The sequence below is a fragment of the Plecotus auritus genome (assembly GCF_963455305.1).
Source record: "Plecotus auritus genome assembly, chromosome: 4".
NCBI lineage: Eukaryota > Metazoa > Chordata > Mammalia > Chiroptera > Vespertilionidae > Plecotus > Plecotus auritus.
The window spans coordinates 131,047,971-131,065,507 of NC_137775.1; the positions used below are offsets into that span (position 1 = coordinate 131,047,971).

A 17,537-nucleotide genomic window follows, 5' to 3' on the forward strand; every position below is an offset into this window, starting at 1 on the left:
GTTTTTTAGGGTTTCCTTTTAATGTAATTGAATGTTTTCCCCTTGTTTCCTTCAAGATTGTTTTATATTTTTTCAATTTAATTACAGTATATCTTGGTGTGGGCTTCTTTGGGATCATCTTATTTGGAATTTTCTAATGTGAATGTCTACTTCCTTCCCTAGTTTTCGGCCATTATTTCTTAAAATGAACTTTCTGCTCTTTCTGGGGTCCCTATAATGCTGTCCCATAGGGCCCTCATACTACCCTTATTTTCTTAAATTCTTTTTTCTTTTTTTTGTTATGATTGGGTGATTTTCACTATTCTTCCTGGTTGCTGATCCATTCTTCTGTATTAACCAGTCTGTTGTTAATCCCATCTAGTGTGTTTTTCATTTCAGTTACTATAATCTTCATCTCTTATTGGTTCTTTATTATATTTTCTTTTTTGAAGTTGTCCCAAAGTTCCTCTATTTACTCTCAAATTTACTGAGCATCCTTATGACAGTTTCTTTGAATTCTTTATCAAATTAATTTTCTCCATTTCATTAGGTTTTCTCTTGTTCCTCCATTTCATTTGTCTTTCTGTGTCTGTTTCTACGGGTTACATGAAATAGCTCTCTCTCCCGGTCTTGAAGAATTGGTCTTGTGTAAAGTGGCATCTGTACAGACTAGATGGCTTTGGCAGGCTGGTTGGAGTTGGGGCAGGCATGTGCAGTACCCAGGGTGCTACCTGGCCAGAAGGAGCAGGTTGCATGTCCTGTTGTTTTGGCTGTTCACAGCTGCACTTGTGTGTGTGCTATAGAGCCCTGCTGGTTCTGCTCTTGATCCTGGTGGGGCTGCCTGGTGTACAAAGGAGCACACCCCATTGTTTTGATTGACTGCTGCTGGTCTGAGAATACCTGACTTTGGGCACCACAGCACTCACTGTTTCCCTCCTACTCCAGGCATAGCTTCCTGCTGTGCATGGCTCACCTTGTGGTTTGATTGACTGCTGCCAGCCTGGGTTGGGGTGCACTCTGCCAGCTCCCTCCCTCTATGTGCACAGCTCACTCTGGGGCCCCTCTCTGTGCACTCATAGACATGTCCTATTGCTTTGATTGACATGGATGTCTGAGCTGGACTGCCCCCTGGGCAGGAGCACAGTGATGCCCTACTGAGTCCCTTTCACTCCAGGTGGGGCTATCCAGTGGGTGTGCACAGCAGTGGCTGAGCCTCAGTGCCCTGTTGGGCCCAGTGGCTCTAACTCTGGATTGGTGTGTAGGGGGCAGGGGCTGTGCATGCTTGCTATGCGCCCCTTCCTGCTGGAGCTAGTTACAGGAGGGGTGACTGGGGATGCACTACTGTGGCCTTGCAGGTTGGCCAGAGCACTTGGGTAGAGCTCTCACCAATGCTACCCAAGTGTAAGGAGAATGCGAACAATGATGCTCACCAGCTCCTCTGATTCCTGGTGGGTTCCCGGATTCTGGAGAGCTCTTGTAGTTCCCCGTCTTCTCCACGTGGCCTCTTCCTCTCGTCTTTGTTGTGCAGAAGCTGTTCAGTTGTCTCTTAGAGACAACTACTCGAAATATAGATGTGCAGTGTGTTCATGGGAGGGGCAAGCTCAGTGTCCCCTTATGCTGCCATCTTGGACCTGCCCAAATTCAGGCAACTATAGTGACTTCCCCAAAGTAGCCCAGTTGTTCGAGGACACTTATCTCAGGCCCCACCATAGAATAACTCCAGGCATTAGAATATACATACTCCACCATGCGTGAACCCAGGGAACCCGTACAGCCACATGTCGATTTACGAACATAATCTGTATCCAGAAAAGAAAAAAAAAAGGCCTTTGTGTGCAAAAAGGGAGTGCCTGGTAAGTTTAACCACCTACAGAAGAGCAGGTACTTCTGTGGGGTCAATTAAGGTCCAGGGCTAAGTGAAGAAAGAGGAAATGAAAGAACTCTGACTTTCATGCTCTTCTCTCAAAATTATCACACTTACCTACACACACCACGCTGACACGGTTCCTCTGCCTCAAAATTATGCCATGGGAGAAAAACTAGATTAGAAAAGGGGGAGGCACCTTTCCACATGTAATGAAACACATACACCCCCTCCCCCCAGCAACACACACACTCAAATACCTATCAGAGCATTAAGATACCTTATAGAAAAGAAAAACTTTCCATTTTAGTTGTGATTTGACCTGAATTTATATACCAACACCATACTTTAGTCTACTCCCTAGCCCAGTGGTTGGCAAACTGCGGCTCGCGAGCCGCTGTTTGCCGCTCTGTTGACTAATGAGTTTGCCGACCACTGGTCTAGGGGCTTAATCACAAGGAACAACAACAGCTTGTAATTATTGGAAGCGAGAGTCTAGGACTAGCCTATTATGACTCTATCAGAATTGCCAGGTAGAGTTCAACCTTCTTGCTTAAGAAGGACTTAACCTACACACTTGGAAAGGGTTCCCACCAGTCCTGCTCCATTGTCAACAGGCTCAGCTCACAGAGACCACTGCCTCATTTCCAACATGATGAGGAAGTCCAGCCTGTGTCACCAGTGTCTCACTTCACTTGGTCACTCAGTTGTTCCTGACGATGACGCCATGAACATCTGACTGACTGAAAAGTGGAAGGTGACAGACCAAAGCACGAGGACATGAGATAATGGTGGTTATAGCAGAGAATAATCAGAACAACAAAATGGATAGTCTTGTGCAAGACCACGGATATAAAACGAGTAGCTCTGGGACTCAATAAACAAGTACAGTACCGTGTATTTGGTAAACAAATGGTTGTTCAATAGTAGATAACTATTCTTTTTTCTAATTCAGGGTTGAAAGGTTTCTGTTCAGAGTCCACACATGTTGGTCTGTAAAGCCATGTGAAATCTGAGAAGTCCCCTCCTCTGAGGATTCTCTGGAACGTGGTGGTTCAGGGCTGGGGGTAATTCTCATTAACAAAAGAGAAATGGAAGCCAGACCCTGGTCTCCCAGGCAGGCCTCAGTTCTTCTTGTCCTCCTTCTGAGGCTGGCTTCTGGTGACCCCCAGGTTGTTCCACACCTCTGTGTACATGAGGGTCCCAATGAAGACAAACAAGGTGCCCAGCCAGTGCCACACAGTGAAAGGGTTCTGGAAGTACAAGATGGAGATGATGAGGCTCACAAACTTGCGTAGAGTCACGACGAGTGTGACGGTGAGGGAGGTGCATTCCGTGGTGAGAATAAAGACACCCCGAATGCACACGTACCTGGAGAGACAGGGTTAAGGTAGTTTTCTGACTACTGAGAGATCAGCGGGGCAGCACTTTCTGGCATGGCTCTTGGCTTAAATGTTCATACTAAGAACCAGAAAACTCAGGGGTTGGCTATGGCGGCTCTGAGGCTTCTTGGTAGAACATTCTGCAGATTCCTGTCCTGCCATTCCAATTGTGGGTCCCAACTCAAACACCTAAAACCTCCCGTTATTCTTATTCTGGATTATTCCCACAGTTCACAGTGAGGGCCACCACCCAAGGAATGACAGAGGGTAACGCTCTCAGTAACGGTCATCACACCTACCTTTACTTGATCTGGTCCCCAGTCCTTCCACCCCCTTCTCCAAAAAAAGAACTCTGTAGGGCAAATCTATGAGGTGAAGCAAGAGGAATGAAGTCAATCTCATCTGTTCCAAAGACTTCACAGTTTTTATAATGGACTTAAGGTCATTCAAAAGAAGCATTATTTTAGTTTTAACTCATTTGGAATTTCAGAATTTTGTGGCAGCTTGTGAAATGTCCCAGGATACTAGAAAACTCCAGGTAGAAATCACAGACCATGCATGTCATATACTAATTCTCAATCACCCACTGGCTTCTACACCTGCACCCCGAGCACCTCCTTCACAGTGCCCTGTGGCCTGCTGACCTCGGAACCCACTACCATCTCTTTGGCCCTGCTCAATGGATGGGCCTTTCTCCTACTACTGCAGAACAGATCAAAGCAGAAATGAAACTCATGTCACTGAACTGTCAGAGGAATAAACAATCCCATGCCAAAGAAGACCACGCGGCAGAGGAGTGCGAAGGATACTGAGTGATGACATTCATGAGGAGGTAGAACCACATGATGGGCATTGCCACACCAACAACCGGAACTTCATATAATTCTGCAAAGATTAAGAGGGGAGATAGCTGTATTATTTCTGATAGCTAAAGTTTTCATCTTTTTGAACAAACTGAACATAATAGAGATAACGATGTTATTTCCCTTACAAATAGATTTGGACCAAACACCACTTTACTTGCCTTGATTCCAGGCTACATCAGCCTCAAGAGTCCTTGCATTGCTATCTTAAATAAGAATTTATCTTAAGTTTAAAATAAACTCTTTACCATTCACCTAAACAGGACTCCACTTTACAGAGAAAGGCTGTGAATCACAGAGAAATTCGAATGATATGGTCTTAACATCTCAATACAGAGAAAAGACAACTAGTAATAAATGCCATTTGGAAATACTATCAATCTTACTAGTAATCAAATAATTCTAAATTAAACTAGGCTGTAGCATTTTATATCAAATTAGCAACTAAAAATTTACAAATAATATTCTAATCTGGCAAGGTAAAAGTGGAATTGGCAGCCATTCAGTTGGTGGTAGTATAAATTGATTTTTTAAAAATCAATTTCACAATTATTAAGGGGCCATAAAAGTAATTGATACCCATTCTTAGGAAAAACTCTGAATCTAAATGTCCAATGATAGAGCAATGTGTGTGTAAGCAAAGTTGCTCTGACTAGATGAGGCATTGTATGTACATTCTATTTAAAATATAAGGGTTGCCGAAACCGGTTTGGCTCAGTGGATAGAGCGTCGGCCTGCGGACTGAAGGGTCCCGGGTTCGATTCCGGTCAAGGGCATGTACCTTGGTTGCGGGCACATCCCCAGTGGGAGGTGTGCAGGAGGCAGCTGATCGATGTTTCTCATCGATGTTTCTAGCTTTCTATCCCTCTCCCTTCCTCTCTGTAAAATATCAATAAAATATATTTAAAAAAAATAAAATATAAGGGTTATATATAGTCACACAAAAAACTAAGAATGAAAGTGAAAAAGGAAGTATAAATTTTATCTATACAAGGGTTACAACGATGTAAGAATTTATGTAAATAGTGTCTGGAAGGAAACTGGTAAAATGAAATTAGTTGATGTGTAAGGTGATGGAAGTTAAACTTTCCTTCTTTTTAAATACATTCTTATGTTAGTTTTATATAATAGGTTTGCACAGTGAACATCTGGGAGGAAACAAAATGCCCGTGATTAACAAGAATAAGGACATAACAACCCTCTCAGGGTCACTTCTTTTATATTGCTAACTTGTTTCTGGAGTTTGAAATATACAGCATAACGTAGGAAATTCCAAAGGTGATGCTGAGTTCTGGTTAGGAAAAGAACAATTTTCTTTTACAAAAAAATTAAAAGCTATCTAGATCAGGGGTGGGCAAACTTTTTGACTCGAGGGCCACAAGGGGTTCTTAAACTGGACCGGAGGGCCGGAACAAAACCATGGGTAGAGTGTTTGTGTGAACTAATATAAATTCAAAGTAAAGGAGCAGAAGGGAGAGCAAGAGCACCTGATAGAACAGCCGGATCCGGCCTGCGGGCCGTAGTTTGCCCACGGCTGATCTAGATAAAGAGATAACTGTATGTCCAGACTAGTGAGAAATCCCAATAATCTGGGATTCTATTGTCTTTGAAACACTCAGGAAGTATTGAAATGAAAAGAAAGTTAACAAATGTTATTACTGTTTAATAACTTCAGAGATCCACTGTATCAATTTGCTGAGGAAAGAGACAATCAGTATGATATAAAACATTTAGATGGATATTCGACTCTCTTAGAAAAATCAAGAATAATAGATTCCAGATGCTACAACTCAAGAAGAGGAAAAAAATGTATATTTAACTTAGGATGATTCTGAAAAAGTTAAAGGCAGATTCTAAAAAATAAAAATGTGTAAGTACCCAGCACTGCATCTTTTGGAAGAAGCATTCTAGTAATTAAATCAAAATGAATTTGATAGTGTGTTTACTCAAATGGCTCTTTGCTATGTGGGGACTGTCAGAAACTCTGAAAACCATGTGTCAAAAATCAGCTGTATGTCAATCACACCTCAATAAAAAAATCAGAAATGGGTAATTCAGAGTCTTAAAAACTTTCTCACACACGTATTTTTGGGGGGACAAAATGGGAGAGGCCACGTTGCAAACTCAGCAGTACAACTGCACAGCTCATGCTCAGAGCAAGCAAATGTTTACTGGGCGCCTCCCACCATTCTACAAAGTACACTTTTAGAGGTGAGCACATCAAGCCTTTTGTTATAAAATGTTTATTTGTCCACTTGTCTATATAACACTGTCTTTTAGTAGCTAATCAGATCATATAAGTAATTTCTTTCAAGTTAACTGGCAATTGATAGCTAATTTATTAGTCACTTTAAAAAGTAATAGCTAACTAATGCTGTAGACTTTTGAATTAATTTTGCTTATTCCTGCAAGCTCTAACCTGTCACCATTTTTGCTTCCTCTTCCCCAAGGCTCCCATCTCTGCTGGGTGCTAGGACTATTTATTTGCATTCTTGAAAAGCAAACCTTCCGCAATCAAATGCAAACACACAATTCCAAAGCAAAACAGAAAATTTGAAGATACATATTCTCTTACTTCTCTTGCAAATCATTGAGAAACACCTGCAAACACTGCAACTACTGATTAATGGCACTTTATTCCAGGAAGGTAGGATGGGGAGGGTTTAAGTGGGCCTGTTGACTTGCATAAAAACATCAGTGGTCAAGTCCAGAGGAAAACCGAAACTTGCCTTGGAAGCTCTCAGGCAATTCTACTGAGTAACCCCAAACTCACCAGACTTATTGAAAAGAGCTGCATGGTCATAAATGTCAGAAGCCAAGAAGATGAATCCAGGCAGTGGAAGGGCATGCTAGGGGAAGAAATATTTCACTTAAATTGAAATGCAAAACACGACAGAATAATGAGTAGTTTTATAAGTTGCTTGACAAGCAATCAAGAAAAGCAAATACGACTAAGTTAAATGTATCCAGTGCTTCTAACAACCTGACACTGCCTGGCACAATAATCCCCAAATTACGGTTCTTGCCCTATGGAGTTTGTGATGATCATCACACACACACAACAAAAGGGAATACACACAGTCATTGTGTCCAAAGATTTGTTATGTTTTACTAATTTTGAGAATAGTTAAGCAAATATAATGGATTTAAAAATTATAAAGAACATGGGGTAGGTCCCGGCTGGTGTTGCTCAATGATTAGAGCGACACCCTGAGCACCTCGATTTCCAGTCAAGGGCATGTACCTAGGTTGGGGGTTTGATACCTGCCCCAGTTGGGGCAGGTGCAGGAGGAACCAATGTATGTCTCTCACATTGATGTCTCCCTCCCTCCCTCCCTCTCTCTCTCTCTCTCTCTTCCTCCCCCACCCCTCTTCCATTTTCTTTATCAATGGAAAAAGATATCCTCAGGTGAGGATTAACAACAATAACAAAAGGAACGTGGAGGCAGAGTTTAGATTGTTTAGAAAAGGAGTAGGAAAAGAGATTAAAGAACAATACAATGTCAGGAAAAAAATAAATGAAGACAATGAAAAGAGGTTGAAGAGGAAGAGGAAACAACACATAAGCAAAGATTAATGTACTTGACACCAACCCACCACTACAATAATTGAATAAGGAATCACAGTTAACATTTACTCAGAAGTCACCATGTGCCACTTACTGTTCTAAAAGAAAGATGTGAACCAAATGGAGTGGTTATTTTTACATTCCCAGCCAGGTACTCTAGCTCCAACTAATAAGCCAAACTGCTTGTCTGCAGCTTCAGTACAAAAAGTTGGCAGTGAAGGAATCCCCGAGTTACCGAATCTCACCCTGACCTTGAGGGGCTTTGCTCTGGGCATTATCACAACAGGAGAGAGGGAAGAGGAAGAGGAGAAGGCTCTAGACCAGCAGTTTAAAACACAGAAGCCGAAGCATATATTATTGCTATTTAAACTCTCCATAAAATGACTGAAGCCCATCTGAGGGCCTCCTCTCGCCCGTCTTCCCCAACCCTCTCAAAGGCCGGCCTGCACATATTCCCCTGGGCATGCAGTTTTTGCAGCTTAGTTTCCTTTTCCAGGTTTCCAGATTAGTCTGAACCTGGGTGCATCTGCAGGAACTGGGGTCAGGTTCCTGGTCTGCACGGTGGCTCCTGGCATGTTCACGCAGACTGGCCATGACCACCGTAGAGGGCTGTGGCTCAGATGCACATCAGCAGCCTACGAAAGGCACTGCAGCCAGTGGGCCCCAAGCCCTTCACCAGATGATAAACTGATCCGTCAACTACCTCAGCAGGATGGCATGTAACATTTGAAGTCACACATTATAATAACATAACTCAGTAATCTTTATCCTCCCCAGGTTCAAGAAATTGCTTACGTTGTAAAACAAAGCCTCCTTGGAGTGTTTCCCAAACTGTTTGTATAGAGTCTCTTGGAAGATGCCCATCCTCGCGGACATCAGGAGCGCGAACGTCAGCGCCCCAATACCTACAAAACAAAGGCCAGGTTACAAGACACCTGCATTCGCTCTTTCCAGATACTTTGTTAAACAACATTTATTGATTGTTTACATATACTACAAATATTACAAACTAACTGTAGAATATGCACAAAACTTTAAAAAGAAATAGAAATCAACCATAATATTATCATCCAGTCCTTGATAGTTTTCTACATCTCTCTAAGCCAGGATCATAATGAGTAGAGAGTTTTATGTCTTGCTTTTTTCATGATCTTTTTCTGAATTTTTCTTCAGGTCATTCATTAAAATTTTTTCAAAAGTGTGATTTAATGGCTACATATTACTCTTCTCATGTGGATGTACTTAACTGTTTTACAATATGAGAATGGTTAGATTACTTCCAATTATTTCTTCATTAAAATCAATGTACATCATATATGTAAATCTTTTTTAAAATGTTATTTTCTTAGTATGAACTCTCATAAGTGGAATTACTAAGTCAAAAGTAGTAGTGAAGCATCCATCTTATATAAAAACTGCTGTTTGAAATTTTAACCCTGCTATTTGGCTTCTGTAAATACTTGCTTGCTTGCTTAAATAATAAGGAAAATGAGACTACTCCCACTTCAGAAAGGCATTAAACCTTCCCCAGACAAAATTATCAGTGCTGGCACCAGGCCAGGCCTTTGGTTGAGGTCTCAAGGCCCCAGCACATAGGGGCTCTTTAAGAACTTGCAAAAGGGGCCGGAAACACCCCATATTTGGGAGACAAAGAAGGTAAAAACATATAAATAGGTAAAATTCCTCCATATTGGGGCCCAGAATTTGAGAGACATTTTCCTCTGGACCTGCTCGTAATAAATGTAACTCCAAACTCTTCGAGCATTGCTTGATTTACTCCAGTTCTCTGTAACATTATTGGTTCCCTGAGATTCCGGGAAAATCAACCCATGCTTGGCTTTTTAGCCTCTGGTGAGTGGATCGGGTTTGGGGCCCGGGGGAGCCGGATAGGCCTCCGGGAGGTACCGCTCTGCTGATTTAGCAGAATTGAACCGGGGGACTACGGGCGCTCCCGGACCTCAGCCCAGGACCCAGCCAGCATCTGGAGAGAGCAGACGGACACTTCTGGACCTGTCGACAGAATCGGTAAGGTAGGGGCCCCATCAGTTCAGCCCACTCCAAGTGAGTGGAAGGGGGAGCTTGATCACCTCCCCGGAAGCCATATGGCTTCCTCAGGCAAATTAATCAGGAATCAGGTGGACTGTTTAAACTCTGAGTAAATATCTGGTAGAAGTAAAAAACTTGGATTGTCTGGTGTATAAATGTAAGTGTGAGAGTCTGTGTGAAGCAAAAGCTACTTTGATTTATTCTGCATTTCTGTTGATTCATCTGGCTAAAACGTTTGACTTATTAAAGGCTGAACCCGTGATGGTCTGCAAACGTCTTAAGCAGCGCTGCTGTGCTGCCGCGTCTTTTCTTTCAGGAGGCCATCCAGGCTTTCAGCTCGCAAGAAATCTCACTACACACCCTTATCCTCCTCCACTATCTTTCCTGGCTAAGAGTCATTTTTCCCTACAGGTCGGACCTCAGCCTTCGAAAGGAAGGACTGCTACAGCGGTAGTCTGTAGTTTTCTCCGAAACTCCCACTGTTTCTATTTCTCCCCTCTGTAGGAATTGTCTTCCTCTGACTCACAATCGAAAAGGGAGACAAGCAACTGGACTGGGGGATGGGACAGGGTGGGGAGGGGGTGGTCAGAGAAATCAAGAGTAGTAAAGGAGGAGGATTTAAGATCCTCTAGGGACTTACAGTAAAAATCTATGAGGGAAAACAATGGTTACAGAAAGAAAAAAGTATCCTTAAATGTAAAAAGCCTAAATATACAGGATCTCAGACCATTTGCCTTATTTCAGGACAGAGTAAATGGTTAATGCAGAAAAAGGCGGGGGGGGGGGGTCAGCAGTTAATTATGAAGCAGGGAGAGAGAGGTTTTTGTTGATTTTTACTGGCTGGCATAGGGGTCTGGTCCAGGTGTCTTATCAGAACTTCACTGGATTTGCCCTGATTGTTTTGGCTCAGTGGATAGAGTCGGCCTGTGGAATGAAAGGTCCCAGGTTCGATTCCAGTCAAGGGCATGTACCTTGGTTGCAGGCACATCCCCAGTAGGAGATGTGCACAAGGCAGCTGATCGATGTTTCTCTCTCATCGATGTTTCTAACTCTCTATCCCTTTCTCTTCCTCTCTGTAAAAAATCAATAAAATATATTTTTTTTTAAAAAAAGAAGAACTTCACTAGATTCAAGGTCGCAAGTTTTCTGCAAGCATAATTAATACATTAAAAAAACTAAACTCTCAGGAGCCAAGCGGAGGAGAAACAGAGCTGAAGTCCGCAGCTGCCCTGGTGATTTAAAACTGGCTGCTAGGCAGACTCAGCCCCCGAGAGCCAGGTGAAGGAAGGGGGTGAGGGGGGCTGGGTGACCTACTTGCATCCAGGCTGTAGCAGCCACAGCTATGCTTATCGAAAAAGCAAATAAGTTAACCCTAGGGCAGAAACTAATCCTAACTGCCCCACATGAGGTTGAGGCATTACTCTGGAACACACTGGAGCACTGGATGTCAAACACTTGAGTCACCCAGTTTCAGGCTCTCTGGTAGACAAAAGAAAAATCAGTAACAATTTATACTGATAGCAGGTAAGCATTTATGATGGCTTACGTACATAGTGCTATTTACAAGGTAAGGGCTCTCCATAGAAGAGGGAACCGGGCCACAGATGAAGCTGCCCGGGAGGCTGCCCTAAAACCAGTGGGGCCTCTACAGATTCTAGTGACTCTTCCAGACCCTAATCTACCCAATCTAGAAAAGCTGGATCCATAACCAGTCTTTATCCAAGTTCTTACAGGCTTTACAGTCTACCCAGGAAGCAATCCAGAAGCACATTTGAGACGCTCTGCCTGTACCAACTTCTGATCCAGTTCATCCCTTCCACCCTGGTGACTCTGTTTGGGTAAAGAAATTTGCCACCTAAGGACTGACTCCTACCTGGAAAGGACCACCTCCACAGCAGTCAAGGTCAACGGAATCCCAACGTGGCTTCATCACACCCAGCTTAAGACAGCCCAGGAAAAATAGAGAGTCCAGGACTTTTCGGACTCTCTAAAGATTACTCCTGGCCCTCATTCCAGGCCCTTATCTTATAAGCAGGCCCACTAACTTTATTAGGCAGAAAATTAAGATTATAGTCCTCAGGGGTAAATATAACTCCCTCCCTGACAATGACCAAGAGTCAATGATTTGACTCATGTACATAAAACCAGTGGGGAATGAAGCATCCATCTTATATAAAAACTGCTGTTTGAAAATTTAACCCTGTTATTTGGCTTCTGTAAATGCTTGCTTGCTTAAATAATAAGGAAAATGAGACTACTCCCACTTCAGAGAGGCATTAAACCTTCCCCAGACAAAATTATCAGTGCTGGCACCAGGCCAGGCCTTTGGTTGAGGTCTCAAGGCCCCAGCACATAGGGGCTCTTTAAGAACTTGCAAAAGGGGCCGGAAACACCCCATATTTGGGAGACAAAGAAGGTAAAAACATACAAATAGGGAAAATTCCTCCATATTGGGGCCCAGAATTTGAGAGACATTTTCCTCTGGACCTGCGCGTAATAAATGTAACTCCAAACTCTTCAAGCATTGCTTGATTTATTCCGGTTCTCTGTAACAGTAGACATTTTAAAAACTCAACACATACACTTTTTTCCAGAAAGGCATGTCAATTTATACTATAAACAGTTTATGTGAAAATGGTTGTCCTGTTGCACCCTCAGCAGCAAGGAGAATAATCATTTATTATCTTGCCATTATAATGAATCAAAAATAAAAGATACTGCATTTTGGATTCAAGTTGCATTTCTCTGATTATTAGACTAGAGGCTGAACATAAAATTATAGGACATCAGTATTTTCCTCCATAAATGGTACATTCAAATCCTTTGCAAATTTCTCCTAATAGATGAAGTGTTCTTCTAGTAGCTCATAAAGATCTTTCTGTGTTAGGAATAGCAATCTGAAGGGGAGTAAAGTTTCAAAGCCAAGAAGCAAGGAGAATACAGTTCCTTCCCTGCTATTTCTCTTTCGCCTGGTCAGTCCCAACCTGTCATTGCTAGCACTGAAAGCACTTGGGAAGAGCTTCACCTCTGTGTCTCACAATGGGAGGGCCAAGCCCTACAGAAATCGTCTCACTACTTTCACAAAGAGACACAATTCCAGAGATTCTGCTGACCAGTCAAGTCTGGGAACATTGCCAGGTGAAACAGCTAACTTCTGAAGAAAATAAATTTAAGATTTAGAAATGGGTCCCTTGGAGACTTAGAGTCCACTGCTACAACGTGCCCTTCTGAAGAAGCCTGTACTCAGTAACAGGTCATAAGAAACGGATGACAGCCAAGCACCCACAGTGTGCTGGGCAAGCAGGCAGGTACTTTTCTTCCTAGATCAGTGGCAACCAAGAGAAACATGGGTCCAAGTCACAGAACACACCACCATGACCTCGACGTTTCCTTTCTGTCACCTCTTGAACACTGCGGTTCAGATTTATGATCCCAGGTGCCTCTCTCTTGTGGCATCATTTGTTTAGCTAACGCTTCTTGCCAAGAAACATGTCCCTTAGGAGAAAACTCAGCAAACAGAACTGCAGAGGCAATTATCATTATTGTAATTAGCATACTTGCCTAGTAACCACCATGTAAATGCCTGGAATCCTTCATTCTCACTCAAGCTGGACTGGGACGTCTAGGGAATAAGAAAAAAAACACTAGGTACAGAGACCAGAACCACAAGCAATGGGCCTGGACACAAGGGAAATGTTTGCCACCTTTTCCCCTCCCCTCTGTATCATTAATAAGTACCTGGTACCTGGGCCCCAGGGCAAGCAGTGAATATAAATGATTTGTAAACTGATTCTTACCACCTGCTTTGCTGACATGTACGTGCAAATAAATATCCCCACAGACACCAGGGCAATGGAAGCATATTTGAATATACTGTATCTGCAGAAATAAGAACAAGAACACATTAGGAAGGCACAGGTACCAATTTCCACAGGATGTTTTCAGTAGATGGTGCCCGAGAGTACAAATCACCAGCCCATGTGCAAGGATCAGGGTGCCCACTGGTTGCTACACACACACCCTTTCTTGGTGTTGCTTAAAATAGTTTCTAAACATTTTTGGACCAACAGATTGTTTCATTAGAGAAAAAAAAAAAAAGACCAGACATGACATTCCATTGGTGACAGTCACACAGAACAGTTCTGACACTTTTCATTCTTTCTTCTTGGCCATTTGGGCTTTATTCGGAATTTTCTTTGTACTAAGCACGATTAGTCCTTCGCTCATTGTGCTGCACTGATGAACACACACTGTCCCACACAACTATGAGGCTGGAAAGGCTCCATACTGGGCTCTCCCATACGGTCACCACCAGCCACATGTGGCTACTGGGCAATTAAGTTCTGACCAGTGAGACTGAGAAACTAAACATTTAATTTTAAGTAATTTAAATGTTAAATGTGAATAGTCACATGTGGCTTCTGGTGACCACATGGGACAGTGAAGTTCTCAATCAACTGGCTTCATAGGTTAGGATGGATCTAAGGACTCAATGATGATAAGAGCTAATTCTACAGAGAGAACACGTCTGTGGGATCCCCGGCCTGGTCAGCTGCTTCAGGAATGCACGTCACTGCCACAGAGAGAACTCAGAAACAAAGAAGGCCAGAAGCACGCTCTCTCCAGTAGGAGAAAAGGAATCCACATGCCTAGCTTACAGGTGGGGCCAGGCATAAATTATAAAAGTGCATTGTTTACCTTTTCTTCAAAATGATAATTCCTAGAATCATGTTGGCAATTAGAGAGCCCTGTACAAGGAGACAAGAGGAAGTTTTAGTGCACTAGGGAAAGAACACAATTCAAGGTAAAAATGAACATCACCAAGAGGGGAAAACAGCTGGGCAGGAGGAGATTAGGATGAATAATTAGTAAGGTCCAGGTGTTTTTATGATGGCAACAAGTATAAGCCATAAAAATCTATCTTGCAAAATAATTACGCCTTTTCAAAGATGACAATGAAGATAAAAATGATCAATTCTCAATAACTACTCATAGCTGAAGCTTACTACAGGCTTATTTTTGTCAACTTTTCCATCTAATTTATAAGAACTTTTACTACGTTTCTCCTCCCCCCTCGTTTTAATGAAGGAAGTTGTGCAGAGATCTCTCTCTTCTCTGGAAGGGTGTCTGTCCATCATCAAGTACTTATTGAAAGTCTATTATGTGCTCAATGCTTTGAGGGTCATCTCAGTAATTATAATTAGCTCTGGAAAGTGCTTTTAGGAATAACACATTTGATTTCACAAAAAACTCAGACCACACCAAAATGTTACAATTCTAATCCTCACTTATTTTGTATTCTTCTGCAACCCTAACTCTATTTCCCTTGAAGTCTTTTCTGCCCTCCAGGGAAAACTGTTCTTATATATATACTTAACACAGATCTCTCACCATACATGAGGCAAAGAAAAATCCTCTACTGCTTTGGAAGAAGCATGCCTCCATCAAGAATTGCCCTTTATTTAATTATCTCAAGTCTCTGATTAAAAAAAAAAAATCAGAAAGGAGAAGGGTCTGGCCCTGGCCTGTGTTCTCAATGGTTAGAGTGTGGGCCCGAGCACTGAAGGATTGTGGGTTTGATTCCTGGTCAAGGGCACATACCTGGGTTGCAGGTTCGATCCCCGGCCATGGTCGGGGCACGTACAGGGAGGCAACCAACCAGTGTGTCTCTCTCACATCGATGATTCTCTTTCACTCCCTCCCAACTCTCCCTAAAAAATCAATGGAATAATATCCTCAGGTGAGGATTAACAACACACACACACACACACACACACACACACACACACACAAAGAAATGAAAGAAGGGTCTGTTTCATTTACTAGAAGTAAATGTAATTTTGTGTAAGAAAGAAAAAGTGATGAGAAATAAGTTAAAGAACATTCATAGCAAGTTTGAATATAAAATCAACCAGATGAAGGAAATTAAAAGTTAAAATCTGTTTCTCCGGAAAATGTTAACTTTCCTTTTATTAATCACCCATAAGACCCGAGAAAAATAAAAGTAAACCATCCACTTTCACATTTCTCTCTTTTTGCCTTCTCAGATGACAGTCAGCCTCTGCTCACTGATCTGAACACAACTACGGCAGCAGTACTCACAGATCTAAATATCATGTGCAGGGGCATGGCGATGTTGAGGTTCAGGGCATAGTTGTTCACCACGCTGACAGTGAAGAACATGGTCACCATGACGGCATAGTATCTGAAATGCAGAGGTAACAGCTTACCACACAGAATCTACTAGTTCAAGAAAATCAAATATAGAAGGAAATAAATACCTTTAGTTAAAAGTATTTTGCTTAATTCCTCTTTATTAAAATTGTATCACTATTATAATTTGAGTCGAATAATAAGTACCTATAAAAATACTTCATAAAGCCACACTAACATGGAAAAAGTTTAAATTATAGAGTATGTTTCAAGAAACACTATTTTAATATGCTTCAAGTATACATAGCAACTAAAAACTAGTCTTCAAAAAATATTACCTAATAGATAGCAATAGGTTTTTAAAAGTAAATGGGGAGAGATGACATCAGCATCATGGCAGAGTGAGAAGACTCCATTGTTTCTCCTCTTAAATTTACGTCAAGACAATCATAACTCAACAAAGATCTCCTGCTCAACACACAAACACGCCTGAAAGATGCATGCATCAGCACATCTGAAGGTGGGCATGTTGCAATGAGTAGGGGAGGTTAGATAGGGGAAGGACACGAAGGGAGGTGGGATGCGGGAAGGTCAGTAGGGGAGGTGGGATAGGGGAAGGTCAGGAGGGGAGGTGGGATAGGGGAAGGTCAGTAGGGGAGGTGGGATAGGGAAAGGTCAGGAGCGGAGGTGGGATGCGGGAAGGTCAGTAGGGGAGGTGGGATAGGGGAAGGTCAGGAGGGGAGGTGGGATAGGGGAAGGTCAGTAGGGGAGGTGGGATAGGGGAAGGTCAGGAGCGGAGGTGGGATAGGGGAAGGACAGGAGGGGCGGTGGGATAGGGGAAGGTCAGTAGGGGAGATGGGATAGGGGAAGGTCAGGAGGGGAGGTGGGATGCGGGAAGGTCAGGAGGGGAGGTGGGATAGGGAAAGGACAGGAGGGGAGGTGGGATGCGGGAAGGTCAATAGGGGAGGTGGGATAGGGGAAGGTCAGTAGGGGAGGTGGGATAGGGGAAGGTCAGGAGGGGAGGTGGGATAGGGGAAGGTCAGGAGGGGAGGTGGGATAGGGGAAGGTCAGGAGGGGAGGTGGGATAGGGGAAGGTCAGGAGGGGAGGTGGGATAGGGGAAGGTCAGGAGGGGAGGTGGGATGCGGGAAGGTCAGGAGGGGAGGTGGGATAGGGGAAGGTCAGGAGGGGCGGTGGGATAGGGGAAGGTCAGGAGGGGAGGTGGGATGCGGGAAGGTCAGGAGGGGAGGTGGGATGCGGGAAGGTCAGGAGGGGAGGTGGGATGCGGGAAGGTCAGTAGGGGAGGTGGGATAGGGAAAGGACAGGAGGGGAGGTGGGATGCGGGAAGGTCAATAGGGGAGGTGGGATAGGGGAAGGTCAGTAGGGGAGGTGGGATAGGGGAAGGACAGGAGGGGAGGTGGGATAGGGGAAGGACAGGAGGGAGGTGGGATGGAAAAAGGACAGGGACAGTGGCCACAGGCGCAGTTTGGTGCCCACCCTGGCTCCAGCGAGCAAGGAGCACAATAGCAGGGGAGAAGTCGGCTGCAGCCCTCACACTACAACCTGGAGGGTCAGAGGGGTAGAAGCAGTTTCCTTCCTAGAAAAGGCATCTCCCTTCTGCCCTCCCCACTGCAGCAGAGCTGGGTATAGATGTGGCTGGAAAGCCATTACTGTAAGGCGTGGA

The 17,537-nt window shown here is 43.4% G+C and overlaps 1 protein-coding gene across 1 annotated transcript in view; it reads right to left on the reverse strand.

Moving 5' to 3' along the window:
* Positions 1-280: 280 nt before the first annotated feature.
* The window catches only part of SLC35B4 (solute carrier family 35 member B4), a 40,002-nt gene continuing 22,745 nt past the window's right edge, over positions 281-17,537 (reverse strand). Inside the window, exons 3-10 of the mRNA XM_080667151.1 lie at positions 15,805-15,907; positions 14,401-14,450; positions 13,500-13,581; positions 13,264-13,324; positions 8,452-8,561; positions 6,862-6,937; positions 4,035-4,110; positions 281-3,214 (exon numbers count right to left, since the gene is read on the reverse strand). Coding sequence (XP_080523277.1) covers positions 2,968-3,214; positions 4,035-4,110; positions 6,862-6,937; positions 8,452-8,561; positions 13,264-13,324; positions 13,500-13,581; positions 14,401-14,450; positions 15,805-15,907 — 805 coding nt within the window. The 3' untranslated portion in view covers positions 281-2,967. The remainder of the gene's footprint in view (positions 3,215-4,034; positions 4,111-6,861; positions 6,938-8,451; positions 8,562-13,263; positions 13,325-13,499; positions 13,582-14,400; positions 14,451-15,804; positions 15,908-17,537) is intronic.